This window comes from Strigops habroptila, chromosome 22 (assembly GCF_004027225.2).
Source record: "Strigops habroptila isolate Jane chromosome 22, bStrHab1.2.pri, whole genome shotgun sequence".
NCBI lineage: Eukaryota > Metazoa > Chordata > Aves > Psittaciformes > Psittacidae > Strigops > Strigops habroptila.
The window spans coordinates 153,963-181,328 of NC_044298.2; the positions used below are offsets into that span (position 1 = coordinate 153,963).

Consider the following 27,366-nt stretch of genomic DNA (forward strand, 5'->3'; position numbering starts at 1 on the left):
CGAAGACAGTTCTCATTCTGCACATAGCACTGTGAATCAGAGGGCGCTCCCCGGATCGGGTTGGGAGCGCCGGGCACAGCATCTCCTGTGCTGTCAGAGGGGGTTGTGCTTGGTGGAACCAAGCTCCTGGTCCTGCAGGGTGACCAGGAGGCCTGTTTGCTCTTTCCTTTTCGTTTTACCTCATGTTTTTTGGTTTGATACTTGAAAAAGAGTCAGTGATTGACATTAGACAGTGGTGATGCCCTGGACTGGAGAGTGGATGCACTTTATAGGAACTTGTATACTGATGGTGGGGTCCCATCCTGCCTCTGCAAGGTTCCCTCGGTGTCAGTGTCGGCAGGAGCAGAGCCAGGGTGGGCTGGTTCTTCCAAAACCCTTTCTAGGATGTTAGGGAGCAATCCCTCTATTTCCTTGTGGGTTTTCACATACTGTAGAGACTCCAAATCCCGTTCTGCTCTTAGTTGACCTGGTGGAAAATTCAGCCATAATCCTGCTGGGTTTGACTTCAGTTTTGCCCAGTTCCATAGGGAACGTTGGGCAGCTCCTGCCTTTCCTCCTGTGTAACTCACCCTTTTCAATGGGGTTACTCAATTGGAATCTGAAGTTGCTTCAGCCCTGGCAGGCTGCGGCGTTCCCACTGGATCTGCTCCAGCATCACTTCAGGGCTGCTAATGCAGCAAATGGAAAGTCACCCCCAGGAAAGTGGCAGTGATGGGAAAGCTGGAGTCGTTCCACTGGTGCCTGTGAAGACACCCTCACCCGTGGCACTGGTTGACCGGGCAGCCGATGGCAGAATGGGTTCGCGGGGCTTGAGGTGATGCTTTTGAAGCGCCTCCCAGAGGGACAGAGCAGCCCCAGGGATGTTCTCTCAGCTCCCAGGGGCTGGGATGGAGGGACACGCTCATGGCATGCTCTGCTCCTCTGTGAGACAATCACAGGGTGGTTTTTACCTTTTCCTTTTGGTTTCTGTTCAAGATAATGGTAAAGGGGAAAACCCCATAAATGAGGAGCCAGATCCTGCTCTGCAGCTGAGGGTTTGCTCTGGGGTTACAAGCAGCGTTAAGCAACCATGAAGGGCCGTGGGCTGAGGAGTCCTGCACCAGCAGGTCTGTTGGAGCCATACCATGGAGCAGCTCTGATCCCAGCTCCAGGGGAATCAATCCCCTGGGATGCCCAGAGCAGCCCCTGGGCGCCCACTGGGACCTGCAGAGGATTTCCTCCGGCTCTGCCCTGGTATCAAAGAGCTCCCAGCTCCGATTTGCTGCAGTGGGACTCCAGTGGGATTTCCCATGTGAGACACGAGCTAAACCCCAACTGCAGCCACGGGGACCCACCAGCACTGAGTTCAGTGATACCCACCAGCCCTTCATGGCTTATTGCTTGACCCAGCACCCCATCAGCTTCCCCTCATCCTCACTCCAAGCTGTACAAGTGTCTGTGTGTATCCGCTTTCCCCCCAGATCCGGGTGCTATCCCACGGTCCTACTCCAACGGTACTCCCAACCTCGCGCTGAGCCAGCCAGCCACACTTACCCGGTGTTAGCCTGACTGTGTGGCCCTTCCAAGTCCATTCCCTCTTCTGTTGTGTTTGCTTTGATAGATTCTTCTTTCCCTCCCTCCCCTCCTCTTTTCTTTTAACGTCATAGGAAACCTGTAGTAGGGATTGTTACTATTGGAAACCGATCACATGTTCCATCCAGGTATTCTCATCTCTCCGGCGTGACGCAAAAGGAAAGGCCTGAGAGAGACATAACCGAAGCTAGAGTAGAGTTAGGCTCGTCGTCTGAGTTTTGAGGCATATAGTATAAGGGGAGAAGGAATAAAAAAGGTTAAAAGAAAAGAAAAACTTAAAATAATGATGTTGCACAACTTGTAGAAAACAAAGAAGGGAAAGGGTTAATGTATTAAATGTGCTAAATTACATTAAGAACTTAATTTTATTAAAGTATTATTACTTAAGAATCTCAGGCTCTGCTCTTGGTTTCTGGCTGGTCACAAGTGCAGGGGAGGTGGTTGGGAATCATCGAACCATGGAATGGGTTGGGTTGAAGGGACCTCAGGGCTCATCCAGTTCCAACTCCCTGCCACGGGCAGGGACACCTTCCACTAGAGCAGGTTGCTCCAAGCCCCTGTGTCCAACCTGGCCTTGAACACTGCCAGGGATGGGGCAGCCACAGCTTCTCTGTGCCGGAGCTGTGCTGGTGCCAGGGCTGACATCACCTCTTGGCACCGCGGCTCGGTGCGGGCAGATGGTGGCGCGGGGCTGGGGTGGGTTAATGACAGTCACTCGCCTGGGGACAGCCGCGGTCAGACACAACAAGACGTGGCCAAGGATGGGTCTGGCCAGCCCAGGGTCACCCCCAATGGAGCTGGCACCCCCCTGCTCACCCTGTGCCACGGGAGCAGGACCTGACCTGCTCCTCCAAGCCTGAACGTCAAGCTCTGCCCTCCAGCAAGACACCTTCATGCTGCCCCTCCTCACCTCTCGCTCTTCCTGATGGGGTTGCAGAGGTGTGAGGCTGGAGGGACCCTGCAGAGAGAGAAGGAGCCTCCAGCGGCAATGTCATTAGGGGATTTTCCCAGATTCCTATTGCAGGGATGAATCCCAGCCCCAGGCACAGCTGATTGCGTGATGGGGACAGCCATGGAGAGACAGAGACCCCCGGACACCATGCTGGGATGGGAACATGTGCCCAGCACTGGGGGGAATGGGGACAGCCCAGTCTGCCCCAGCGGCTCTGGCCATGGCAGGCTGGGGCTGGGGCCACTGGCACCCATGGGTGCAGCACCCACTCCATCTAGTGGCAGCCAGGCTGGGCCACACTGTCACCAGTCCCACAAATGACAACGCTGGAGTGGGGCAGGATGGTGCCTCCTGGCAGCCAGAGCTGAGGGGTCCCACATGCTGGCTCCAGCCATGCAGGGGGACCACATGCCCACCCACAGCATCCCCTTATCACCCTCTTAGGGCTCCCCCAAAGGACATGTCCCCAGGTCCCCCCGAGCTGGGGCAGCAGTGGAATCACAGAACCACCTCAGAGCTCATCTCAATCTCCCCTCTGGCAGGTTAAAGCCATTCCCCCTTGTCCCATCCCTACCCGCCCGCACCAGGGTGTCCCACGGCTGCCCCACCAGCACCCAGAGGCTCACCCAGCCCTTGGTGCTGAAGGGGCAGGGCTGGGTGCCACCCAAAGAAGGGTGCACCCAGTGTCCCTCTCTCCACCCTGCCCTGAAGGGCTGCACCCAGGGGTGCCGCAGCAATGTGGAGTCAAGATGTTTGGGCTTACTCAGTGCCACCCTGAGTCACCCCACGGCTGTGCCTTCAGGGCTAGAGGAAGCACGGACAAAAAGAGATGGCATGTCCCAAACAATGGGGAGGGAAGGGAGAGACCCTGATGGGGTTTTTCCCCCACTATTTGTGTAGGTCCTACATAAACACAGGGCGAGCAGCACACGGGCAGCGTGATGGTGTACATAAGGGCGGTGATGCAGAAGCAGCCATCGTGTTCCGGGAGGGGGGGCTGCAGCGAACAGAGGTAGAGGGTGATAAAGGTGATGCCATCACATGGTGGGTGGTTTGGGGGTGCTCAGATGTTCTGGCAGCAGGGTCCCTGCCTGCCCTCCTGCTGCGTGGGCAGCACCCGGATGGGCTCGATGGTGGTGCTGGGGCCGAACTCGGGCTCCGGCTGCCCCGGGATCTGCCTCTGGGACACGATGCGGTAGATCTCTGCCAGCAGAGGGGAGAGGAGGGGAACAACAGGGGCTTGAAATGAGGATTTGAGTGGGGGACCCCCAAAACACACAGCTCCAGGGGAGCAAATGCCTTCATCTCCCCACCCAGGGGAGCAGGATCCCACCGCAGCAGGGTCCTGGGAGAACACAATGTCCAAAGCCATCCCCCTTACCAGTGAGGATGTTGTGGAAAGCTGTCTCCACGTTGGTGGAGTCCAGAGCAGACGTCTCCAGGAAGGACAACCCATTCTTCTCTGCAAGGACAAGGGCAAGCTCACGCCGGTGCCATGAGCTGCAGCTCCGGGATGGAGACGGGATGCGGCAGGATGGGGACAAGGTACCTGCAAAGCTCCTGGCCTCATCGGTGGGCACGGCCCGGAGGTGCCGCAGGTCGCTCTTGTTGCCCACCAGCATGATGACGATGTTGGCATCCGCGTGGTCCTGCAGCTCCTTCAGCCACCGCTCCGCATTCTCGTACGTCAGGTACTTGGCGATGTCGTAGACGAGCAGAGCCCCCACCGCCCCACGGTAGTACCTGGGGCATGGCAAGGGGACAGGTCACAGCAGGGCCCTGCCTGGGGGGCACGAGGTGGGGAACAAGGGGACTCACGCAGAGGTGATGGCGCGGTACCGCTCCTGCCCGGCCGTGTCCCAGATCTGAGCCTTCACCGTCTTGTTGTCCACTTGGATGCTCCTAGTGGCAAACTCCACGCCGATGGTGCTCTTGCTCTCCAGGTTGAACTCGTTGCGGGTGAAGCGTGAGAGGAGGTTGCTCTTCCCCACCCCAGAGTCCCCAATGAGCACAACTGGGGGGCATAAGCACAGGGTCAGTACCCCTGGACACCCACTACAACTACCTGAAAATACCCCTCAAGAACATTCCTGCATCTCCTGGATGTTGCCAGGAGTTTCCTTCCCAGCTCCACGGATGAGAAAGCTCCATATACGTCAAACAGGTGGGAAAGCAGAGCCAGGACCTATGTGGAGGCAGCCAGGCTGGAGAGGCCAAGCACAACTGAGTCTCCTCTTTCCAGACCAAGCTCCAACCCTGAGGGTGCACAAGAGACCTGGTCTGAAAGGAAGCATTTTCCTCCTCCTCCTCCTCCTTTTCCTCCCTGGCTGGTCCCTGTGGAGCCTGGTGTGACAGGCTCTGGGAAGCTTTATCTCACAGCTCCCGCATCGAGTTTGTTGAGTTTATGACTCAAAGGGGTTGGATTTTGACGTTATTTAGTTATTTCTCAATGCCCTCGCTGACGATTCCGAGCATTCCCGGGAGAAGCCGGATGCAGGGACACCCCTGTGGGACCCAGCTGGGGGGCAGGATGCAGGGGGGTTCTCACAGAGAAAGAAGGGACAAGAAGGACACGGAGGGCTCGAGCAGCATCCTCCACTCCATGCACTAAAGCACTCGGCATGCTCGGGTCTTGCTGCCTCCGAGCATCGCATCCCTGACACATCACGTCCCAGCCCAGAGGTGGGGATGGAAGCAGCCTGGAGCTCCAGGCAGGAGCCCCAAGGAAGGTTCCAATGAGTGGCCATGCCCAGGGCCAATGCTCATCTACTCTGAGCCCCTCCAGCAGCACCGAGGCCCTTTCCTTAGCACAAGGACCACAAGCAGCCCCCCAGCCAGCAGCCACGCACCATCTCAGACCACGGCAGCAACCTCCATCCCAGCAACACCATCACCCACCTTCCCTGTGCCCAGCACCCCGACAAGCCCCCCCAGGTCCCCAGCACTGGGAAGCTGTGTGTTGTATCCCGGTGCAAGCCAAAGCCCCGGCTTCCAGCTCCATCCCAAGGGCATTGCATGGGGGCTGAGACCGGGCTCAGCTCATTACAAGCATGGCCAGGGCAGGACACCCACCTTTGAAGAGGTAATCGTACTCATCATCCTTGCCTCGCATCCTGCCCGGCACCACAACCCCGATCCCACTGGGCAGGCTGGGATTTCCGGGCCTGATCCAGCCCTGGCCGGGGCTGTTCCCTGCGCACTCGGAGGTGGCCACAGCCCTTCCTCCTCCAAACCCATTGGCTGCCGGGGCTGCCCATCACCGGGCAGGTATGTTCACCTGGGCCAGGTAAGGGGGCAGGTATGAGGCTGCTCCACGGCTCTGTGACACCCCCCACCCCCCCCCCCCGCATCCTGCATCCAGCCCTGGGGCAGCAACGCCAGAGGGACGTGGAGCTGTTGGAGGCCCCGGAGCTGCTGCGAGGGCTGGAGCAGCTCTGCTCTGGAGCCAGGCTGAGAGAGCTGGGCTGGGGCAGCCTGGAGAAGAGAAGGCTCCTGAAGGGGACACCTTAGAGCAGCTCCAGTGCCTAAAGGGGCTCCAGGAAACCTGGAGAGGGGCTTTGGACAAGAGATGGAGGGACAGGACAAGGGGAATGGCTTTAACCTGCCAGAGGGGAGATTGAGATGAGCTCTGAGGCAGAAGCTCTTCCCCATGAGGGTGCTGAGGCGCTGGCACAGGGTGCCCAGAGAAGCTGTGGCTGCCCCATCCCTGGCAGTGTTCAAGGCCAGGTTGGACACAGGGGCTTGGAGCAACCTGCTCCAGTGGAAGGTGTCCCTGCCTGTGGCAGGGTTGGAGCTGGATAAGCTTTAAGCTCCCTTCCAACCCATCCCATGGTTCTATGGCAGCAGGGAAAGGCCATCACTGTGGCTTTGTGCCACCAACAGCGACAGCCGTGGCCATGCTCTCCATGCAGAACCACAGACATGAAATGGGAGCTGGGCTGACGTGCCTTGCACAATGCAAAGGGAAAGCAAGTGCCCAGAACTAGAGGAAGATACAGAGAATCCAGCAGCAATTCTCCAATTTCCAAGCAGTTTTGGATAACTGGCTGAGGCCAAGACATGGTTTGGCCTGATAAACTCTCAGCCAGCCCTTAGTGACATGGCTTAGTGGTGGCCTTGGCAGTGCTTGGGATAAAGGTTGGACTTGATGAGCTTACAGGTCATTTCCAACCTGGTTAATGCTATAAGCCACCAAGGATGTGGGGATGTGGAAAGGCTGCGTGGGGAAAGGGCACAGGGGGACCATAGCATTGGGTGCCCATGACCTCCCGCATGTCCCAGAGGTGGGGACCAGCAGATCACAACCCTGCAGGAATTCCAGCTCAGCAAACCTGCCTTTCACAAGTCCTTTAATGATGGTGTCACCAGCGCGCTGGACACGGAGCTGCTCCCGGGCCCCAGCACCCGGCTCTGCACCGTGCAGCCAGGAGGCACCTTCCCGAGCTCCTGCCATCACGCTTGTCCCACATGTAGGATGGGGACAGAGCTGTGCCAAGGGCTGAGCACTGCCACTTGGCTCCTTAGGGCTTGGGCTGACCCCAGCAGGGATGGAGACATGTGGGGACACCCACATCCTCAGCACATGGCCCCACGGAAGCAGCCCCAGGGCCGGATGCAGTCGCAGAAGCTCCCATCGCTGGGCAGGGTGTCCTTGCAGACCCAGCTTTATGTCACTGCCGTGTCCTGGGGGAGCCGGGGGCTTCCTTGGTGCCTGGACACCTCAGATGGCCACACAACACGGGCGCTTCTCCTCCTGCGCCGTGGCCGCGCCGTCCGGGCTCCCGCTGGCCAGTGCCACCGTGTTGCTTTGGCTGTTCCTCTGCTTCTGCTGCTGCACCTTGTGGAAGATCTCTGCAAAACAAGGGGTGCCCAGAGGCGGGGGGGGGGTGTGCTTCAGCCAAGGGGAAGCAGGGCCGTTGCTCACCCTCCAACCGGTGCTGCTGCTTCCCCTCTGCGAGCTGAGGGGTTACAAGGAAGCAGCTCCCTACAAGCTGCATCCCTGCGGTGCATGGGGAACACCCTGTGCTTTGGCAACTTCCTCTTGCCCAACCTGGATTAGTGCTTCACCCCGTGCTGGGGCGGCAGCTTGGCACGACGTGGCACAGCACATCTCACTGCCCTCCTGCCGCAGTGCTGCTGGCTGCTGTGCATGGAGAGGTGCTCCTGTATGAGCATCGCCCCAGCTCCATCCCTGTGCCCCCATCTCCCCACGGCCAGTTCCGCAGCGTGCTGGAGACGTTGAGTCAGGAGCCCAGGACAACAGGAAGGGAAACCAGAGATTACAGGGGAAGAAGGAGCACCCCCCCCCCCCCCGGGAAATGCAGAATGCCCAAGGGGCCGGGAGAACAAAGCCGAGGGCGCAGGGAGTGAAACGCCCAACCTGAGAACATGGAACCAAACGAGCCAGAAAGACCAGAAACCAGCCCCAAAGAGCTGCCGCGGGGCAAGGTGGAGGAGAAGCCCTGTGCAGAGACCCAGTGAGGGTCCCCCAATGTTCTGGTCCCCAGGACCCTGCTGCAGCACGGTGCTGATGCATGTACCCTTCAGGATGGTCTCAAACGCTTGCTCGACGTTGGTGGAATCCAGCGCCGAGGTCTCCACAAACAACAGCCCATTGTTGTCTGGAATGAGAGGAGCTGATACAGACCCCGGCCAGGGCACAGCTCCATGCTGGAGCCCCTTTGGACATGTCTGGGTGCCCACACTGGTGCAGGTCCCTGCTGTCAGGGGGGTTGCCAAGCCCCCAGCCCCTAGAGCAAGGCGCCAGCCTGTACCTGCAAACATTCGTGCCTCCTCCGTGGGCACCTCCCGAGCCTGTGCGAGGTCAGTCTTGTTCCCCACCAGCATGACGACGATGCTGGGCTCAGCGTGGTCATAGAGCTCCTTCAGCCACCGCTCCACCACATCGTACGTCTGGTGCTTGGTGATGTCAAAGACAACCAGGGCACCCACAGCCCCCCGGTAATACCTGTGGCAGAACCTCAGCATCACCCCACGCTCCATCTAACCCTCCTCACCAGCATCTTCACCACCCGGGTGCCACGGGCAGCCCTGGTTTGGGTATCGCATCCTTACGCGGAGGTGATGGCGCGGTACCGCTCCAGCCCGGCCGTATCCCAGATCTGAGCCTTCACCACGGCGTCTCCCACCAGGATGCTGCGGGTGGAGAACTCCACACCGATGGTGGTGCGGCTGTCGTGGTTGAACTCGTTGCGGGTGAAACGGGACAACAGGTTGGTTTTGCCCACCCCAGACTCCCCGATCAGGACGACTGCAGAAGGAAAGGAGGAATCCCACTGGAGCTGCCGAGGAGGGGAAAAGGCTGCTCCAAGGAATCCTAATAACCTGAGCCAGGCCAGCCAGTGGGTTGTTGCCTTGGCAGGGTGGCATCTGCACTGCCGCAGGGTGCACGGGCATCCCTCATTGCCTGGGCAATGATGAGCACAGACCTGGGCAGGATAGAACATATCCTGCTGGGTATATATAATGTGGATATAGATGTGAGGGTGCTGAGGCGCTGGCACAGGGTGCCCAGAGAAGCTGTGGCTGCCCCATCCCTGGCAGTGTTCAAGGCCAGGTTGGACACAGGGGCTTGGAGCAACCTGCTCTAGTGGAAGGTGTCCCTGCCCGGGGCAGGGGGTTGGAACTGGAGGAGCTTTAAGGTCCCTTCCAACCCAAACAAGTCTGTGGTTCTGTATTACACCCGCTGTGGTCACTCCTTCAGCAAACGGGTGTCACCAGCTCTCAGCCCCCTGGACTGAGCCCAACCATGCTCCCCATCTGCTCCTGTGGTCCCAGTGTTGTTCGAGGGGGGTCACAGCTACCAGGACCTGTTGGCAGGAGCAGGGTGAGGGTCACCCCGCTGTGGTGGGCACCCACATGGAGCCTTGTCCATCTCTTCTTGTCCCAGGCGATCCCCAAGGTCCAGCTGGTAGCACCCAGGACACCAGGACCTGTGCTTGAGGAGCACAAGCTGGGGGGGCACGAAGCTGTATCCCTGTTTCTCCAGACCAGGTCTGACCCCCGTGTCCTCCACGTGCCACCACCCGCACCAGAATGACTTTTAGACACCCGGGTTAACAGGCTCACGTGGCGCTTCCCTGTCACAGAGCTGCAGCGCAGGGTCCTCCCCATGCCCCCATGGACCCTGGTGCCATCCACAGCGCTGACGTCAGCAGGGACAGAACGGAGGCCGGATCCTGGCCCCTGACCCCCTGCCCCTTCACAGCTGCTGGTGCACACGAGAGCAGCCGAGCTGCTCAGCACCACAGTGGGGGCACCCAGTGAAGACCCCAATCCCCACCCGCCGCCCCGCTCCATCCTTTCTGGGGACACCAAGCCCGGGACTTACCCTTGAAGACGAAGTTATAATCCTCCTCGGCGCTGCCCATGGCGCCCCAGCCGCTCCGTTTCCTGCTTCCCCAACCCGGAGCCGGCGGATCCCGGAGGCACCGGTGGGAGATAGGAGGAAGGGGCAAAGTTTCCTTTGCGGTGGGGAGTGCGGGGCCGCGGGGCCGGCAGCGCAGCGCAGCGCAACCGCCTGACTCAAGGGGTGGGACTGGGTGTCGCAGCGCAGGTTGGGCAGGTAATGTCACCCATGGGACATGGCACAGGGCGGCCGGAGGAGGAGCCGGGGCTGGGGCCCGGCTGCTGTGACCAGCGTGGGACAAGCACGCAGGAGGAGAGCCCCCCCCCCGCCCCGCTCAGCCCCGCTCCAGATGGGTTATGAACGTGTTTCCTTGTCTCTGCTGCCATCGTGTGAAAGATGGGGAGAACGGGAAGGGAAAGAGCCCCCGCTGCCCCCATCACCCCAGCGCAGCTGGGCAGGGGGCTCTGTTGGACCCACTCCCCTTGACACGAGCCCATCATATCCCTGCTTGCCCCAAAGCCCGGCCGGGTGCGTGTTACCCACCCCCCCCAGCTCCTCTCATTCACAAGAAGACACAAAGGACACAAGCATCAAAGACACTTTTATTCCTCCCGTTGATATTTTGCTCCCCACATCTTATTTGTAAAGGCACCCCAAGCTCTGGGGTCGCTGATGGTGTTGAAGGCACTAGCCTTCACGTGGTGGCACCTCCGAGCTCTGCTCCTGTGGTCAGGATGCGGCCACTTGTGTGAGCGGCTCCTCCAGGTACTGGACCAGCGCCTGCGCCTGTGAGTGGAGAGTGGTGTGAGAAGGGCCAGGGTGGCTTCACAACCCATACCCCCCCTCCCCGTGTGCTTCTGTTAGTCCATATCTCATTGTGTAGAGGCGACAGGAAATCTGGAGAAGGACTTTGGACAAGGGCCTGTACGGACAGGACAAGGGGGAATGGGTTTAACCTGCCAGAGGAGAGATTGAGATGAGCTCTTGGGCAGAAGCTCTTCCCTGTGAGGGTGCTGAGGCGCTGGCACAGGGTGCCCAGAGAAGCTGTGGCTGCCCCATCCCTGGCAGTGCTCAAGGCCAGGTTGGACCCAGGGGCTTGGAGCAACCTGCTCTAGTGGAAGGTGTCCCTGCCCGTGGCAGTGGTTGGAGCTGGATGAGCTTTGAGGTCCCTTCAACCCAACCCATTCTGTGATTCGATTCTATGGTGGCTCCTCCACCACCCCAATCCTCACCCTAATCAGCTATTTCCCACCCCACAGCATGGACACGGCCCTGTGCCCTCTCCAGCCCCCTCCCCACCAGCATTACCTTGGCTTTCAGCATCCCAAATCCAACTGTCTCCTTCGCATACATGCAGAGCAGCAGGTTCGCCACCCGCGTGATGGCCACTCGCCCTTCCTGCCCAGGGAGAAACAGCACCCATCGCACCCCCAGCTTGATCCTGGGGGACCCCCAGAGTCACGTTGGTGGCCGGGTCCCCAGGGAGGGGATGGCAGTCCCCATCGCCACGTACCATGCAGTCCATGAGGATGAATTTGAGGTTGTCCTCATTGAATGCCTGGTGCCCATTCTTGTCATAGGCCACCCAGATGTTGCTGGCAATGGCCGCGGTGACCCTGGCATCAGTGTCTCCATAGCCTGAGTAGGCGAGCAGAGACCCCTCGTTGTTCAGGAGCCTGTAAATGAGATGTGGGGTGTGGATGTGTTAGGGAGATTGGTGCCTCTAAACCCAGCGGGGCACCAGACCCCATAACAGCCCCCCCAAGCCCAGCACCGCACGTTGGTAGGGATGTGGGCAGGGGGTTGGGGGGCTTCAAAGCCAGAAAGCTCTGGGCTGGCCCCAAGTCCTGAGTGGGGCAGGGGGGCTGCGGTGGCTGTGTCTGTGGCAGCAGCAGGACCCGGCGCAGACCGGGCATGAGCCTGGTGGGCAAGTACCGTGCATGGTCCTGTCACTGTGCACCACGTACTGTGCACAGTCCCGGCACCCCCGTGCACCACATTCCGTGCACTGTGTATGGTTCTGGCGCCACTGTGCACCATGTACCGTGCACCGTGTACAGTCCTGGCACCACCGTGCACTATGTACCATGCACCATGTATGGTCCTGGCACCCCCGTGCACCATGTTCCGTGCACGGTCCTGTCATAGTGCACAGCCCCAGCACTGTGCACCATGCACCCCGCATCTCCCCAGCGTCCCGCACTGACCACCCTGCACTGTGCATCCTGCACAGCCCCAGCACCCCACACCGTGTCACCCCGCACTGTGCCCCCCGCATCTCCCCAGCACCCCGCATGTCCCCAGCACCCCGCATCTCCCCAGCACCCCGCACTGTGCCCGCCGCAGGCCCCGCACGCCGGCGCAGCCCCTCCCGGGCCCGGTCAGAAGCGGTTCCCGCCGCCCGCCCCGCGGCCCGGCCCCGCTCACAGCGTGCTCTGGACGCCGCCGGTGTTGGCCTGGCTCAGCACCTGCGTCAGGGCCTTGGGGCGCAGCATGGCCGCGGCCGCCCGCTCCGCGACAGGGACAGGGCCGCGGCCAGGGCGGGGCGGAGCCGGCCTCGCCCCGCAGCGCTGCCGCGCTCGCCTCGGAGCACGCCGGGACTCGTAGTTCCCGGTGTCCCGCAGCCCGAGGCCTGTGCGCCCCCCATTGCGGGGTGGGGCGCGGCCGGACACCCCCAAACTCGGCTCCCGGGATAACGGTGGAATGTGGTGGAGCCCCGAGGAAGGGGCCCGGCCCCCGCGGGGAGGGGGAGCCCTTAGAGCGGCGTTAGCGAAGGGACGGAGTGCACAGGGTGGACCTGGGAAAGGGGAGTGCGGGATGGAGCCAGCTCATGGGGGTTCAGTATGGATCCAGTAATGGGGGTGCACGAGGGATCCAGCAATGGGGGTGCAGGAGGGATCCAGCTAATGGGGGTTCAACATGGATCCAGTCATGGGGGTGCGGGATGGATCCAGCTAATGGGGGTTCAACACGGATCCAGTAATGGGGGTGCGGGATGGATCCAGCTAATGGGGGTTCAACATGGATCCAGTCATGGGGGTGCGGGATGGATCCAGCTAATGAGGGTTCAACATGGACCCAGCTAATGGGGGGGTGCAGGATGGATCCAGCTAATGGGGGTTCAACACGGATCCAGTAATGGGGGTGCGGGATGGATCCAGCTAATGGGGGTTCAACACGGATCCAGTAATGGGGGTGCGGGATGGATCCAGCTAATGGGGGTTCAACACGGACCCAGCTAATGGGGGGGTGCAGGGTGGATCCAGCTAATGGGGGTTCAACACGGACCCAGCTAATGGGGGGGTGCAGGGTGGATCCAGCTAATGGGGGTTCAACACGGACCCAGCTAATGGGGGGGTGCAGGGTGGATCCAGCTAATGGGGGTTCAACACGGATCCAGTAATGGGGGTGCGGGAGGGACCCGCACAACGACCTCTCCCCGCTTCCCCGCCCCGCCCCGCCCCGCCCCTCCCGTTAACCCCCCCGCGGCACGGCAGGTCCCCGCCGGTCCGCCAGGGGGCAGTGTTGCTATCGCGGGCGAGCGGGGTTGGCGGGGGAGGGCCTGTGGCGCCGCTCTCTCTCTCCACCTCTCTGTGTCGGCGGCCCGGTCTGGCGGGGCGGGCGGTGAAGATGGCGGAGCCGAGCGGCGGCGGCGGCGGCGGAGGAGGAGGGCCCGGCCCCGGTGGGGAGGGCGAGGCGGGCCCCGGTGGGGCTCTCATCCGCGTCACCGTGAAGACCCCTAAGGACAAGGAGGAGATCGTCATCGCGGACGGCGCCTCCGTGCGCGAGGTGGGGGCCTGGGCCGGGCCGGGGGGGGGGCCTGGCTGCGGGGTGAGGGGCTGGTCTGGGGGGGTCAGGAGCGCAGTGTGGGGCTTCTGTGGGGAGGGACATGGCTCTGGGGACAGGGGAGGGCTCTGGGGGGGGGGAATGAGCGAGCCGGCGGCGCTGGGAAGCGGGGGGGGACGTGGCTGTGGGGCGGAGGGGAGGGCCGGGAGGACATGGGGGGAGCAGGGGGGTGTGTGGGGCACCCCTCGCCTTCGGGGCCGTGTGCGAGGCAGGCTTGAAGGAGCGGGTAGAGCTGGGTGAGGGCTGGGGCTTGGGGGGGGGCTTGAGCGGGGAGCAGGCACTGGGCATAGGGGGGGTGGCCCTGGGGGTGTTTGTGGGTGTCCAAAGCAGGGCGGTGTCGGCAGTGGGGAAGGGAGGTGTGGGGTGGATGGTGGCTGTGGGGAGGGGGGTGGGGGGTGGGGTGAGGTCTGGGGGCTCTGCAGAGGGAGGGAAGGGTTGGGAGGGGAAGGGTGCTGTGGTGGGGAGAAGCGGCTTTGGGGGCAGAGCTGGATGGGGCCGTGTGGGGCTGGTTGTGGGGGGTGTTGTGGGGCGGCTCCACACACTGGGAGGCAGAGGAGAGGAGCTGGGCAAGGCTCTGGCTGAATGAAGCAGAGGGAAGGGAGCAAGAGCCCATGTGTGGGCTGGGGGGGGGCGAGGGAGGGAGCTTCCCAGGGGCTGGAATTCACAGGGACTGGCTCCAGCGCTGCCAGTGGCTGTGCCCACTGGGGCACGGTGTCATGGGCACGGCTCTTGGCTTGCTCTGGGGTAGAGGGAGAGCACGAGGTTGTGGTGTGAAGGGGCTGGAGGACGCTCAGCTCCTGAGAGCAGGATGACCCCAGGCTCAGGGCTGTTGTTTGGGAGGGTTCTGGTGGGAAGGCTGTGAGCTCCTCTGCTGCTTTTCTTTCCATCCTGGCCTTTCCCTGTGAATTTCCTGCAGTTTGTGGCTTCCAAATGCAAGGCTTTTCTTCATGGCAAATCAACTTGGGAATGCCCCAGCTGGGCTAGCAACGACAGGCTTCATTCCACCCCATCACCCAGGAAAGAAGAGGTGTCCGTGTGGCGTAGCGTGCTCAGAGGGAATTCACTTGCAGAAATAGGAATTGGAGAAGACCTAGTTTATTTCCATTGGCTGATAAAGGGTTGTTCCCTTTTCCATAGAGCTCTGGCCTGTATTAAAGCAGAGTTGGGCTTTCCTTAGGAAAAAAGTCAAGCAGAGACAGAAAGAGTTCAGTGATTCAGAAGATGAAATGGGGTATTTGGATTAGGTCTAAGAGACACCCTTGGAAACCTTCAGCTCTTCTTGAGGTGGTTGCTTCTGAAGTGTAGAGTTTGTCTTCTTGTTTTCCTCAATGCCTCAGACATCCTCAGCAACTTGCTTGGAACCTGCATGGGCTCCTTTTGGGTGAGGTACTGAAGGCCTGGCAGCTCCTCCTGCTGTTTCCTTCATGGATGTGCTCTCTGGAGGCTGAGCTTTCCATTCCTGGCCCTTTTGCCTGAGCAATGCTTTGTTTGGGGTTTGTTTTCAGTTCAAAGAAGAGATTTCCAGGCGGTTTAAAGCCAAACAGGATCAGCTGGTTCTGATCTTCGCTGGGAAGATCCTGAAGGATGGAGACACATTGAATCAACATGGGATCAAAGATGGGCTCACTGTACACTTGGTCATCAAGACTCCCCAGAAGTAAGAAACTGTTTTGTTTTGGGGGTTGAGGGTAAATGGACGATGCAGAGAAATCCTGGGGGGGGATATTTCTGCCCCGTTGGTGACCGAAGTGCTTGGTTGGTGGTGATGATCCATCAGGAGATGGATCCCAGCTCTCTCCCTGCCATGGCTTTGCTGTGCAGCAGTGAGGTTTATCCCTTGGTCTCTCTTTCTCCTAGGTTACACAGCTGTGTAGGTTTATGGCAAGTACCTGAGGGGGTTGACTCTTCTTTAACACAACTTGGGTATTTAGAGCCTTTATAACTTAGTAATCATGAAAGAGCCCCTTGGAACTTGATGCCACTTCTAAGCAAGAGAAGTTGCTGTTGACAGAAGTTACTTTCTCAATGGCTTCGTGTTGAAATTGAAACTAACACCCAGTTTTTCTCTCCCTTCCTCTCATACTCTCTGCTCTGAGCCTGTGCTTAGGCTCTCTCAGGTGCTGTGGGAGGCACACGGGGTGTGCAGAGCACTCTGTAAGGCAGAGCAGTGCCTCTCTGTGGTACCCAGAGGCATGTCTGCAGGGGCAGGGGCAGAGAGGTGGGTGCTGCGCCTTGGGGGGAGGCTCAGGCCACGTGCATGCAGCAGGTTCACCCCATGGAGCTCCCAGATTGAGCTCACTCATGTCCCTCTCCAGTCGGGCTGAGAAAGGGACACAGGATTGATCCCTGCAGAGCTGGGCTCTTCCCAGTGCTATCCAATGGAGCACAGAAGGTTCTAGGGAGCAGTTGCTGTGCTTCACAGTGATGTGCAGCCACATCTTGTTGATCTCACCCCCCCCTTCACAACCATTTCTGGGGCTCCCTGCTGCAGCCTCATCAGGCTCCCTGGGAGCTGCGGCTCTTTGTGTGGTTCTTCCTGGCTTCCTTCAGATTCGTGCTGCCTTTTCTTTCCTCCCTCTTCTTTACAAAGCCATGGGTATTGTCAGCTCCTGCAGGAGGCCTCTCTCTGGATTCAGCATCTTCAGGTAGCCTGGTGCTGTTTACTGCTGCCTCCACAGCTGACTGTGGTACTCGTGAACCATTGCAAAGGGGAAACAAGAGCTTTCCTGGGCTGCTCGTTCTTGGTTTTCCCTCCTAAGAGTCATAGACAAGTGCTTACTGAAAACAGCACAGCCTCTTCCTGGCTGAGTGAAACCAAGTGACCTTTCTCGAGCTTCCTTCTTCCTTTCTTGTTCAGCTTCCTATTTGCTTTGTTTCCCCATTCTCTGCCTCCTGGTTTTGGGGTGAGGCTGGAAAAGTGGACAGGGCCCTTCAGGTTTGATATTGAAAGCCCTGGAATAAGAGTGAAAAAGGAAAAGGAGCTCGAGAAAGGTTTTGTGGGGGGGGGAACCCAACTTGTCAGTGGCATAATAGCATTATTTGGAGTAAGTAAAGTGAATTTTGTGGTCTGATTGCATGTGAAAGCTCTTCAGCACTAGTCCAGGGCTCCCTGTCACCACTGCAGATGCTTCAGAGAGTCTGGCCATGTTCTCTTTCAGCTTCCTATAAGGATCCTGAGGAGGAGCTGTGTTTACAAGGTGTTGGCTTGGTTTGCTCACTGAGGCTGGTGGCCAGCATCTCTTACAGCACAGCATTAGCATGGCTGGCTGACAAGAAGCTCTAGTCCACTCGTGTCGGATGGAGAAGCCTTGCATGCAAGGTGCAGTGGTGGCAAAGCTCTGCATTCCCAGAAGCGTCCTGCACCTTCATGGGCCAGACGCTGCCTGCCTTGTGCCTCAGTTTCCCTGCTGTAGAGTAATGCTCATACTTACTCTTGCCCTCAGGAGCACTGAGAGGGGAATATTCAGTGCACGGGAGGATTTAAGAGCAGCAGATCCTTGTTTTCCCCATGCACTAGCCCTGCTGTAACCTCCTGTGGTTTCTGTGGGAGCAGCAGGAGGATTTTCCTGTTTGGAGCAAACCCATTGCTCAAGGATATAGCTGAGGTAAATAGTTCAGTGGGATTCAAGGAAGAGTTGGTTATAACTGGGGGTAAGACCAGTCAAACCACTTTGTGTGGGCCCAGGTAAGATGTCAGGGGCTGTTATGCAGCAGGATTGGGAGGCAGATTCCAGCTAGATGGAGGCATCTGGGAGCACAGCTGTGGATCCATCCATGCAGGCGGGAATGTGGGGTTAACTGGCTGGGGCCATGCGCAGAGGACTCCGCTCACCCTTCCTGCATCCCTGGACTTTAATGCTGCCTTTCTTGTTTCGTTGCAGGGTCCAAGATTCAACATCTGCTGCTTCTGCCCCCAGTGCTGCTTCTGCCCCCAGCGCAACCCCTTCCTCTCCTGCTGCCCCATCTCAGCCTTCCACATCCAGCAGCGCCGGTTCCGACGCCGGCAGCGGCAGCAGACGGAGCAGTGGCTCAGGGACCATGGGAGGTCCTGGAGATGGAGGCCCTAATAGTGCTCCATCCATCCTGTGTAAGTGATGGCTGTGAGGTGTGACACCAAAGAGGAGTTTCCTAGGATTGCACCAGGGAATCGGGGTTCTTGGCCCCTGTAGATGTCTCTGCTTGCTGCAGGTGTTGCAGGAGTTGCTTCCAGTGGCGTACCTCAGTTTCCCTGCTGTGGGTGATGCCAAAGCCCTTAGTGAAGCATATTCAGGGGGTGTTCTCCCTCAGAGCTGGCTGCCATAGGGATATAGACTACCTCCAGATCAATGTGGGTGCTGGTCCTCTTCTTGCAGCTGCTGACAGTTACTGACTCACACCTCTCGCTGTGTGTTGTTCCCTCTCCAGCTGGCTTTGGTGGCATCACTGGGCTGGGCAACCTTGGGATGGGCTCTGCCAACTTCATGGAGCTTCAGCAGCAGATGCAGCGGCAGCTGATGTCCAACCCAGAGATGCTTTCTCAGATAATGGAGAATCCCTTGGTGCAGAACATGATGTCTAACCCTGACCTCATGAGACAGATGATCATGGCCAATCCCCAGATGCAGCAGCTCATGGAGCGAAATCCAGAGATAAGCCACATGTTGAATAACCCAGAGCTCATGAGGCAGGTGAGTCACATGCCAGGGCCTGTTTAAAGCATGTGCAAGAGCATCTTTGTGGACCAGCTTCCAAAGGGAGTGTGTGATGCCAGATCAGTGATTTTAGAGATCTCTTCTTTCCTGCTGTAAGCTCCCCACAAACAGATGGTGGTCTTGAGTTATGTGAATACTGAGTACTTAGCCCACATACTTGCAACTTATCTTCCTTTCAGGGCTATTGAATCCATCATGTGTTGGGCAAAATAAGGATGTTGGGATCATTCTAATGTGCTGCATGCAAAATGCTGTGTTCTCAGTCAGGAATGGGAGTAAAAGCAGGCACGGAGAAGTGAAGCTACTGCAAAAGCTTTTTGTTTCTATTTCTCTTGATAAACTGTAGACTACAGAGCTGCACAGTCAGTATTTTACTACCTATAGCAGAGCAGGGAGCACTAGTTGTAGGCTGGGATCCTAAAGGTTTCCGTACAGTCCCAGAACAGCAGGAACCTGTGCCCCGGAGGAGTGGAAGACTGAAGGTTCATCAGAAAGGGAGCACAAGGGATGAGTGTGAGAGCCTGAGTGTTAAATAGCCCTTGGCAGGACTCTGCTGTCCCCAGGAAGATTTGTCAGAAGGTCTTTCTGGGTTGTTGTTCAACGAGCCTGGTTTCCATCTGCTTCTCAGTTATCTTTCAACTGTGTCAGCCACACATGAAATTCCAGAGCTGCAGGACCAAACTGTGCATGATCCGTGCTTAAGCAGCACCTCAAATGAGATCTGGAGTTCCTTCTGCAGGGGAGACCCATCAGAACTTTGGAGAGGGTGAATTTCTTGGGTTTCTTGTAATGGGAAGGATCCAATCTCTTCCACCTTCTCAGCTGTTGAATGCAGTCCATCTCCTTTGAGTGGGAACATATGGGTGTTAAATGTTTGGATGTTCCAATAGTGCTTAGAAACAAAACAATCTCCTCCAGCTGAGCTGAGGTTGAGAAGGAAGAGCTGAGCAGGGATGGGAGGAGCCGGGGGCTCTCTTTGCTTGGATAAATGATCTCTCTGCTCTCTGGCTGTGAAATGGGTTTAATTATACTCTTTCTTCTGGGAGCCCAGGTTTAACTCTTTCACCGCTTGACTGCTGCATCAGTAGAATACCCCTGGGCTGCTCACCACTCTTTTAATCCACTCCAGTCTTCCACGCTGCACTTAGGCCTGAGCTTTCCACATTTTCCTCCTTCTCCCAGACAATGGAATTGGCTCGTAACCCTGCCATGATGCAGGAGATGATGCGGAACCAGGACCGTGCTTTGAGTAACCTCGAGAGCATTCCAGGGGGATACAACGCCCTGCGCCGGATGTACACGGACATCCAGGAGCCCATGTTCAGTGCAGCCAGGGAGCAGGTATGGGCTGTGTTCCTGTACGTGGGGTGTAGTGTGCTGAGCATGGGAGAGGTGTCTTTCCTTGAGCCTTCCCAAAGCATGGGATTAAACTGAAACGGGAAGTTCAGGTTAAATAGAAGCAAGAAGCTCTTTGCTGTGAGGGTGGGGAGGCCCTGGCACAGGTTGTCCAGGGACGTGGTAAATGCTCCATCCTTTGCAGTGTTCAAGGCCAGGTTGGACACGGGGGCTTGGAGCAACCTGCTCTAGTGGAAGGTGTCTCTGCGTGTGGCAGGGGGTTGGGACTACATGAGCTTTAAGGTCCCTTCCAGTCCAAACCAGTCTGGAATTGTATGGCTGCTCCGCATGCTGAAGGCAGCCACTGGCAGGAGAATGTTGTGCAGTGCCTGTCATCTGCTTCGGTGTATGTGAGCAGAGACCTGCCCTGGCTCTTTGGTCTGCAGGCAGGCTGGATGCCAGCCATCACCTCTGGGAAGCTTCGTTAGCACAGCCCTCTGCTCTCAGCCTGGCTTACTTATTAGCTCAAGCCTGATGCCTTTGGATTGGAGCTGGCTGAGCTCCAGCTGGCTTGAAGCACAGGAGGAGGGAGCACAGGTCTGTCTGCAAAAGGCTCTGCAGACATACTCCAGTCTAACATTACCTACTGGTATGTCTGGGTGCTGGCTTTACAGGGATGTTTGGAAGCCCTGCATTTGGGAGCCAAATCTGGGGCTGTGGCCACTCCTTGAGCCTGGTCTTTTTCTGAGGGAGGTGTGTTGTAGATGCACATTTCTCTGAAGGCAAATTACAGCATGTGCTCAGCAAGTTCTGGACCTGGATGAATGTGCTGGTCTGTTCCCCAGCTCCTGCAGTGGTGGGTTTCCTCAGATATTGTCTGCTGGGACTAACTGATCATGACTCTTTCTTTTTCTTCTTTTTCCCTAGTTTGGCAACAATCCTTTCTCTTCCTTGACGGGGAATTCTGAGAGCTCCAGCTCACAGCCTTTGCGGACGGAGAACAGAGAACCATTACCCAACCCCTGGAGCCCCACACCTCCTGCTTCCCAGAGCCAGGCGCCCAGCAGCGAAGGCAGCACTGGTTCAGCAGCCACCCAGAGCACACCGACTGTGTCCAACCCCTTTGGGCTGAATGCTGCTAGTATTGGGGCTGGTACGTAGGCAAGAGAGGAGCCAGGGGATGCTACTGCCTGAGCAGGTCACCCAGGCTTCCAGGGAGGGCAGCTCCCTCTGGCATTCAAGTGCCTGCCCATGGCTGCTCTCCAGATGACTGATTCTAGCCCAGCTTCAAGCACAGCTGGGTTATTTCTGGTGTGCCCTGTTGGAAAGTTACTTTGGGAATTCTAATGTCCCTGCAGCCCACAAGAGGATGGGAGAGTAGCAAGCAAAGCACTGCCATGGCTGTCCACAGCCATAGTCACTGTTGGTCAGGGGATGAAGTGAACACATTGCTGTTGTATGCATTGCAGCAGTGCTCAAGCTTGTATAAGGGGTTTTCCTTTGTCTCCTCTTCCCTTTCGCCTTGCAGGCATGTTTAACAGCCCAGAGATGCAAGGACTCCTGCAGCAGATTTCTGAAAACCCTCAGCTGATGCAGAACATGATCTCTGCCCCTTACATGAGGAGCATGATGCAGACTCTTGCCCAGAACCCGGACTTTGCAGCACAGGTAAAAGCATCACAGTTGTCTTCTGTCATCAGACAGGCTGTGAGGCCAGTGCTTGTGCTTGCTTCTCTAGCTGGAGCGGTTCCTCATGCAGAGAGCTCAGGGAATATAGACAGTTGTGATGTATTTCTCAGTAGCTTCAAGTCAGCCACAGTACTGAATCTGGTGTCTTAGCAGAGCCCCTAACAAAAAAGGTGGCTTTCAAAGGGATATGGGAATGGCCCTTCTCTTTGCCCAGGGCCACTGTTCAACACTGCTGCCAGGAATTGAGCTGTCCTGTTTCAGCCCTCATTAGCAGGGGAACATGTTGAAAGCCCAGGGAGGGAGTCAGGGGCGTGACTGACTTGTTCTTCATGGCTTAGTTACATAGGGCTTAACAGCCAGTGGCAGCAACCCTCTGACCCTACCTACGTGTGCTGTCTCTTGCTAGATCATGGTAAATGTCCCCCTCTTTGCTGGGAATCCACAGCTTCAAGAACAGCTCCGCCTTCAGCTCCCTGTCTTCCTGCAGCAGGTAAAGGCCTCTGGCTGGCCCTGTGCTGCTCTCAGCCCCAGGGCTCCAGAGCTTCTCCATCCTCTGGAGGAAAGGGAGAGTCTGGGCTGCTTAGTCAAGTGGACTAGGAAGCATGTGGGCCGGGGTGGTTTGGGCTCTGAAAGAAAGGGGTTTGCACAGGAGAGACAAAAAGGAAGAGCTTGTTTAGAGAAGGCAACCTAAAGTAAGTCATCTAAATTACCTAAAGGTGGACTTTAGAGTAGTTTTGCTACATGAAACCCCTGTGTGGGCAGTCTCTAGCTGTAACGAGGTTACAGAAATGAAAACAGCAAATTGTGCTCGAGCAGCTGCTTCGTTCAGGTAAATGAGAGAAAATCCCTTGAATTCCCAAGGCCTGTGCCCCCAGTTCTAATCTGCTTCACCCAGTTCATTTAGGAAGTTGGATGTAAACCCTGAAGAGCTCTCTAGATGAGCCCTGCAGTCTGGAGACTTGGAGGAGGAACCAGACTCACAGGCTGGCTCTGGCTGCAGGGCAAGAGGCGCAGTTCTGCTCTTTGCTGCTCAGGTTTGAAGCTGGAGGCTCTCTGGCTGCCCGAGCTCTCGCTGTTTGATACCTCTGGGTCTTTGTGCCTTTGTTCCCAGATGCAGAACCCAGACTCCCTCTCCATTCTCACCAACCCCCGTGCCATGCAGGCGCTCCTCCAGATCCAGCAGGGACTCCAGACGCTGCAAACGGAGGCCCCAGGACTAGTGCCAAGGTAACAAGTGCTTTTGAGTGGGTTTCTGCAGGCAGAGTTCTGTGCCAGCAGGCAGAAGAGCTGTTGATTCGTGGAGGAGATCTGCTTGGGGCACTGTCGTGATGCATGTGGAGCTCTGTGAGTTCCAGCTAGTGAGCACTTGCTGCTTGTTTGTACTTCACGTGGGAAGTCTTTGACCCTGCAATAAAGCTGGACAAGGACTTTTGACAAGGAGCATGTAGTGATAGGACAAGGGGAAGTGGCTTTAACCTGCCAGAAGGGAGATTGAGATGAGCTCTTGGGCAGAAGCTCTTCCCTGTGAGGGTGCTGAGGCGCTGGCACAGGGTGCCCAGAGAAGCTGTGGCTGCCCCATCCCTGGCAGTGTTCAAGGCCAGGTTGGACACAGGGGCTTGGAGCAACCTGCTCTAGTGGAAGGTGTCCCTGCCCGGGGCAGGGGTTGGGGCTGGATGAGCTTTAAGGTCTCTTCATCCCAACCCAAACCAATCTGGGATTCTCTCTTTTGGAAACCACGTGGTCCCTCTTCCCATCTCTTGTTTGCTGTAGTTGGTATCAGCTGCACTCACGAGTTTCCTCTCTGTGTACAGTAGGAGATGCACAGCCAGAGGTGGGGTGGGTGGGCTGGGACAGAGCGGAACAGTGTGGGCAGCCCCTCTGCTCTCTGGCAGCGTGGGTCTCGTTCAGGCTCTGTAGTTCCCTTCGGGCCCCTTGCTCGCTCCCAGCACCATGTGTGAGCAGTGGAGAAACGCGGTGGTTTCATGTACAAAGCTCTCCTGCAGCAGGGTCTCGCTGAGGGGCAGCCTGGCAGAGCCTGGGGGTTACCAGCCCTCAGGGGACACCCCCAAGCGCCAGCCTGCCTCTGAGCACCCCCTGCCTTCCTCTGCAGCCTCGGCTCCTTCGGCATGCCTCGAATGCCCCCGTCCTCCACAGGAGGAAGCACAATCCCGGAGAACCCCGTTCCCTCCGCTTCGACGCCGGCCAGTGCCTCTCCAGCTGGGGGTGGGAACCCCCAGCAGCAGCTCATGCAGCAGATGATCCAGCTGCTGGCCGGAGGAAGCTCTCAAGTATGTAATGCCCAGCTACATGCCCACATGTGTCTGGGGGGTGGCCTTCTCCAGGGGGAGGTAAAGGTTGTCCCGATCCCACCCCACTCCAGGGATGGGGGGTCCCCAGCAGGTTTCTCTGGTGCTTTATGCGAAGTCTGGTGGCTCAGGATGGCTTCAGGGTGTAGTAACCCTTTGGAGAAGGTTGGAACCAAGAGTGTCAGGATCCTCCTCCTCCAGTGCTGCTGGCACTCTGGGTACAGAGCTTGGACTGACCGTGTGCAGTGTGGCTGCTGTGCCAAAGAGGGTAACATCACTGAGCTGTATGGTTCTGGTGTCCCCAACATCAGAAGGACATGGAGCTGTTGGAGCAAGTCCAGAGGAGGCCATGAGGATGAGCAGGGGCTGGAGCAGCTCCCATAGGAGCCAGGCTGAGAATGCTGGGGATGCTCAGCCTGGAGAAGAGGAGCTGCTGGAGACCTCAGAGCAGCTCCCAGTGTCTGAAGGGGGCTACAAGGATGTGGAAAGGGACCTTCATCAGGGACTGCAGCGATAGGACAAGGGGTGATGGGTTCAAACTGAAACAGGGGAAGTTCAGGTTGGAGATAAGGCAGAAGCTCTTCCCTGTGAGGGTGCTGAGGCGCTGGCACAGGGTGCCCAGAGAAGCTGGGGCTGCCCCATCCCTGGCAGTGTTCAAGGCCAGGTTGGACACAGGGGCTTGGAGCAACCTGCTCTAGTGGAAGGTGTCCCTGCCCGGGGCAGGGGTTGGAACTGGATGATCTTAAGGTTCTTTCCAACCCAATCCAGTCTGGGATTCTATGAATGAGCCCGAAGTGTTTCAGTACACCTAGAGCTGAGCTCATGCTCCCTGCCCAGCCATCGCTGCCCGCTTTGGGTGCTGCTCTCTGAGTCTGAAGGTCTTTGTCCTTTCCCTCTGCAGGCGCAGAGCCCTGAAGTGCGATTCCAACAGCAGCTGGAGCAGCTGAATGCCATGGGCTTCATTAACCGTGAGGCCAACCTCCAGGCTCTTATTGCCACTGGTGGAGACATCAATGCAGCTATTGAGAGACTGCTGGGCTCCCAGCCCTCCTAAACTCTTATCATGCTGCCCCACAGGCGTCAGCACATGCATCCATACACATGCACAAGGGGATCTTTCAGGAAAGCCCACCATCATTTTCATATCTGACAGCTGTCCATGTATTTAAAACAAAAAAAGATACAGCTTAACCCTGACCTTCCTACTAAGTTAAGATTTCATGTTGAAATGCTCTTTAACTGGCTTGTATGTGGATTCCAGTTCTCATCGTGGCCACAGAGACTTCAGATGTGTATTTTTTCCTAAATATGCCCTGTCTCAGACACTCTTCTCTCTTTCTCTAGATGGTAGAGGCGAATATTCTAGTTACTTACCTGAATGATTGTGTTTGGAGTAGCTTGATTTTAACTGTACATGATTGCCCTACCCTTAGCCCTCCTTTCAGGCAAATATTTAAATCTTGAGCCAAGTTTGGGGTTTGGTTTATTTCACCCTGGATCAAAAGAAAAGAGAAAAAAAAAAAAAGAGATTACCTGCAAATTTCTGCTGTTATTTGTCTTAATGTTCCATTGGATGACCTGAGCCTGTGGCCCTGGCACACAGGGTACCTCCTGCTAGAGGGTTAATGTGTGTGACAACGACATGGAAATGTGGCCTCTTTACACTCTTGGGGTGGTGTAAAGGAGCTTAGATGCCTTCAGGGATCCGGCTTTGCTGGTCTTGGGCTAGAGTTGCAAGTGCTGTGCAGCAGGACATGGTGGAGAGGTGTGGTTGTGCCCAGGGTCAGGTCTTGCACAGTGTCACGGGGGTGGGGGGGTGGCTCTTGTGCTCAGTGGGCTCATTCTTTTAACAACAAACCCAAAAGGAAAGTGCAAAAGCTTTTCACTTCATTGGGGAATGCTGAAGTTCATCTTCTGCCCAGTTCAGCTCCATCCTCCATCCCTCCCTTTCCCCCTCACTTTGGTGTATTTGAATGTTCCCAGGGAGCAGCAGGGTGACGTGTGTGTCCCCCCCCCGAGCCTCCATGGCTGTGTAATTGACATCCCATTTTTATCAAAGACAAATAAATGCGCACAACCATCCATCTCCCTGCACTCCATGTATCTTCCTTGCTTGCCAGCTGGAGCTGATGGAGTTCCCCATGGGAACCGTGATGACTCTTATCACCCTCTTGCAGACAACACTGGGTGTCGAGCAGCCTCCCCCCACCTCAGGCTCCCTCCCTGCTGTGACAGGAAACCTTTTGGACACTGAAATACTTAAGAAATGCTGCCGAAGCTTTGCCCAAAGCCCAAAACTTCCCAACTTCCATTGGGAAAGCTCCCTTTGAATTAGGGACTCTCAAATGCGTGTAGGACAAGGTTAACTTGGTAGTTCTGCTCCGTATGGATGAGCTGGTCATTGGAGCCAGTGGGTTCTGCTGACTCCAGAGGTGTTTGCTTGCAGCTGGATGGTGCCAATGGCCAAGGCAGGGCCTGTGCACTGTGGATTTTATCCCTGCTTTTCCATGCTTGCTGTCACCTGGGTGTTCCTGTTGGTGGGGGAGGATTGGGCAGTGAGAAGGAACAGGAGCAACTCCAGCGCTGCTTCCCTGTATACCTGTAAAACCTGCTTGCTTCCCAGTGGGAGATGGGATCTGTCCATGCTTGGTGGTGTTGGAGGGTGTAGGTGGAACAGTGGTTGCTTCAGAGAACAGGGGAGTGCCCATGGGCTGGAAATGCTCCTGCCTGTGTCTGTGCATCCCAGTGAGACTGGGCTCTCCAGGTGAGCACCCAGCTTTAACCTCCTGAGGGTGTCACACACCGTGTGGGTTCCTTTCTGCAACTTCTCCAATAAGGAATGGGGAAAGCGGGAATGGCTTTAACCTGCCAGAGGGGAGACTGAGATGAGCTCTGGGGCAGAAGCTCTTCCCTGTGAGGGTGCTGAGGCGCTGGCACAGGGTGCCCAGAGAAGTTGTGGCTGCCCCATCCCTGGCAGTGCTCAAGGCCAGGTTGGACACAGGGGCTTGGAGCAACCTGCTCTAGTGGAAGGTGTCCCTGCCCATGGCAGGGGTTGGAGCTGGAGGAGCTTTAAGGTCCCTTCAACCCAACCCATTCTGTGGCTCTATGAAGCCCATGATTCCGAGAGTGGTTGGGACACCTCCAGCTCTCTCGGCTGCCGGCGGGACGTGACCCAGTTGGGTCCATCTCTCCGCTGCTTTGACTTGGGTTATTTTTACTTCCCCCAGCAAGTTGACACCTTCTCCCGGTGCTCGCACATGGATGCAGCATTCCCAGCTCGCAGGCCGGAGCCGGGGGTGCCCGGGGCAGACTGGAGCTTGGGGCTTGGTGCGTGCTCCCCTTGGGCTTGGGAACACCATCACCAGTGTTCAGCCTGCCCTGGGGCTGAAGGACGGGTCAGAGAGTGCCGGAGCTGCCCTGGGGAGGAGCAGGGAGAGGGGAGACAGTTGGGTGGCCTTTGGGTGGCATTTGGGCACCTGCCCTTCCTCTGGGTCTGCGTGTGCCTCTCTGGCCCCATGGAGGGTAGGTTGGGGCTGGCTCACGTCCTTGTGCTTGCACTTGCGTGTGCACCAGGGGCTGTGTCACCCCTGAAGCCCAGCGCTGGGA

At 57.5% G+C, this 27,366-nt stretch overlaps 4 protein-coding genes across 6 annotated transcripts; 1 reads left to right on the top strand and 3 right to left on the bottom strand.

The window, feature by feature from the left end:
* Positions 1-1,918: 1,918 nt before the first annotated feature.
* Positions 1,919-5,710, bottom strand: LOC115602598 (ras-related protein Rab-11A-like). The gene is made up of 5 exons (XM_030473851.1): positions 5,597-5,710; positions 4,343-4,538; positions 4,074-4,267; positions 3,906-3,986; positions 1,919-3,727 (listed from the first exon to the last, which is right to left on the bottom strand). The coding sequence occupies exons 1-5, from the start codon at positions 5,634-5,636 to the stop codon at positions 3,588-3,590; spliced, it is 651 nt and encodes a 216-aa protein (XP_030329711.1). The 5' UTR covers positions 5,637-5,710; the 3' UTR covers positions 1,919-3,587.
* Positions 5,711-6,856: 1,146 nt separating this feature from the next.
* Positions 6,857-10,227, bottom strand: RAB25 (RAB25, member RAS oncogene family). Of its 2 annotated transcripts, none has more exons than XM_030473852.1 (5): positions 9,876-10,227; positions 8,600-8,795; positions 8,299-8,492; positions 7,575-8,145; positions 6,857-7,375 (listed from the first exon to the last, which is right to left on the bottom strand). In XM_030473852.1, the coding sequence occupies exons 1-4, from the start codon at positions 9,913-9,915 to the stop codon at positions 7,580-7,582; spliced, it is 996 nt and encodes a 331-aa protein (XP_030329712.1). In that variant the 5' UTR covers positions 9,916-10,227; the 3' UTR covers positions 6,857-7,375; positions 7,575-7,579. The 2 variants fall into 2 exon arrangements, with proteins under 2 accessions (XP_030329712.1, XP_030329713.1); XM_030473853.1 differs by having other exon boundaries at positions 8,065-8,145; positions 9,876-10,221.
* A 248-nt stretch (positions 10,228-10,475) lies between these two features.
* On the bottom strand, positions 10,476-12,483 carry LAMTOR2 (late endosomal/lysosomal adaptor, MAPK and MTOR activator 2). The gene is made up of 4 exons (XM_030473854.1): positions 12,321-12,483; positions 11,407-11,569; positions 11,202-11,291; positions 10,476-10,679 (listed from the first exon to the last, which is right to left on the bottom strand). Exons 1-4 carry the CDS (start codon positions 12,386-12,388, stop codon positions 10,623-10,625), a joined length of 378 nt encoding a protein of 125 aa, XP_030329714.1. The 5' UTR covers positions 12,389-12,483; the 3' UTR covers positions 10,476-10,622.
* A 959-nt stretch (positions 12,484-13,442) lies between these two features.
* On the top strand, positions 13,443-25,847 carry UBQLN4 (ubiquilin 4). 2 transcript variants are annotated; one of them, XM_030473855.1, is made up of 11 exons: positions 13,477-13,682; positions 15,245-15,396; positions 17,621-17,826; positions 18,144-18,406; positions 19,613-19,771; positions 20,693-20,918; positions 21,294-21,433; positions 21,861-21,944; positions 22,566-22,681; positions 23,565-23,742; positions 24,662-25,847. In XM_030473855.1, the coding sequence occupies exons 1-11, from the start codon at positions 13,524-13,526 to the stop codon at positions 24,812-24,814; spliced, it is 1,836 nt and encodes a 611-aa protein (XP_030329715.1). In that variant the 5' UTR covers positions 13,477-13,523; the 3' UTR covers positions 24,815-25,847. The 2 variants fall into 2 exon arrangements, with proteins under 2 accessions (XP_030329716.1, XP_030329715.1); XM_030473856.1 differs by lacking the exon at positions 21,861-21,944 and having other exon boundaries at positions 13,443-13,682.
* Positions 25,848-27,366: the final 1,519 nt, after the last annotated feature.

Coding starts and splice junctions, on each gene's coding strand:
- LOC115602598 (XM_030473851.1), bottom strand. CDS start 5,636: ATGCGAGGCAAGGATGATGAGTACGATTACCTCTTCAAAG. Junction 4,539..5,596: donor GTACGATTACCTCTTCAAAG/GTGGGTGTCCTG, acceptor TATGCCCCCCAG/TTGTGCTCATTGGGGACTCT. Junction 3,728..3,905: donor TTTCCACAACATCCTCACTG/GTAAGGGGGATG, acceptor CTCTGCTGGCAG/AGATCTACCGCATCGTGTCC.
- RAB25 (XM_030473852.1), bottom strand. CDS start 9,915: ATGGGCAGCGCCGAGGAGGATTATAACTTCGTCTTCAAGG. Junction 8,493..8,599: donor TACCGCGCCATCACCTCCGC/GTAAGGATGCGA, acceptor GTTCTGCCACAG/GTATTACCGGGGGGCTGTGG. Junction 8,146..8,298: donor GGAGGCACGAATGTTTGCAG/GTACAGGCTGGC, acceptor CTCTCATTCCAG/ACAACAATGGGCTGTTGTTT.
- LAMTOR2 (XM_030473854.1), bottom strand. CDS start 12,388: ATGCTGCGCCCCAAGGCCCTGACGCAGGTGCTGAGCCAGGCCAACACC. Junction 11,570..12,320: donor GGCGGCGTCCAGAGCACGCT/GTGAGCGGGGCC, acceptor TCTCATTTACAG/GCTCCTGAACAACGAGGGGT. Junction 10,680..11,201: donor TTGGGATGCTGAAAGCCAAG/GTAATGCTGGTG, acceptor CTCCACTCACAG/GCGCAGGCGCTGGTCCAGTA.
- UBQLN4 (XM_030473855.1), top strand. CDS start 13,524: ATGGCGGAGCCGAGCGGCGGCGGCGGCGGCGGAGGAGGAGGGCCCGGC. Junction 17,827..18,143: donor TAGTGCTCCATCCATCCTGT/GTAAGTGATGGC, acceptor TTCCCTCTCCAG/CTGGCTTTGGTGGCATCACT. Junction 19,772..20,692: donor TCAGTGCAGCCAGGGAGCAG/GTATGGGCTGTG, acceptor CTTTTTCCCTAG/TTTGGCAACAATCCTTTCTC.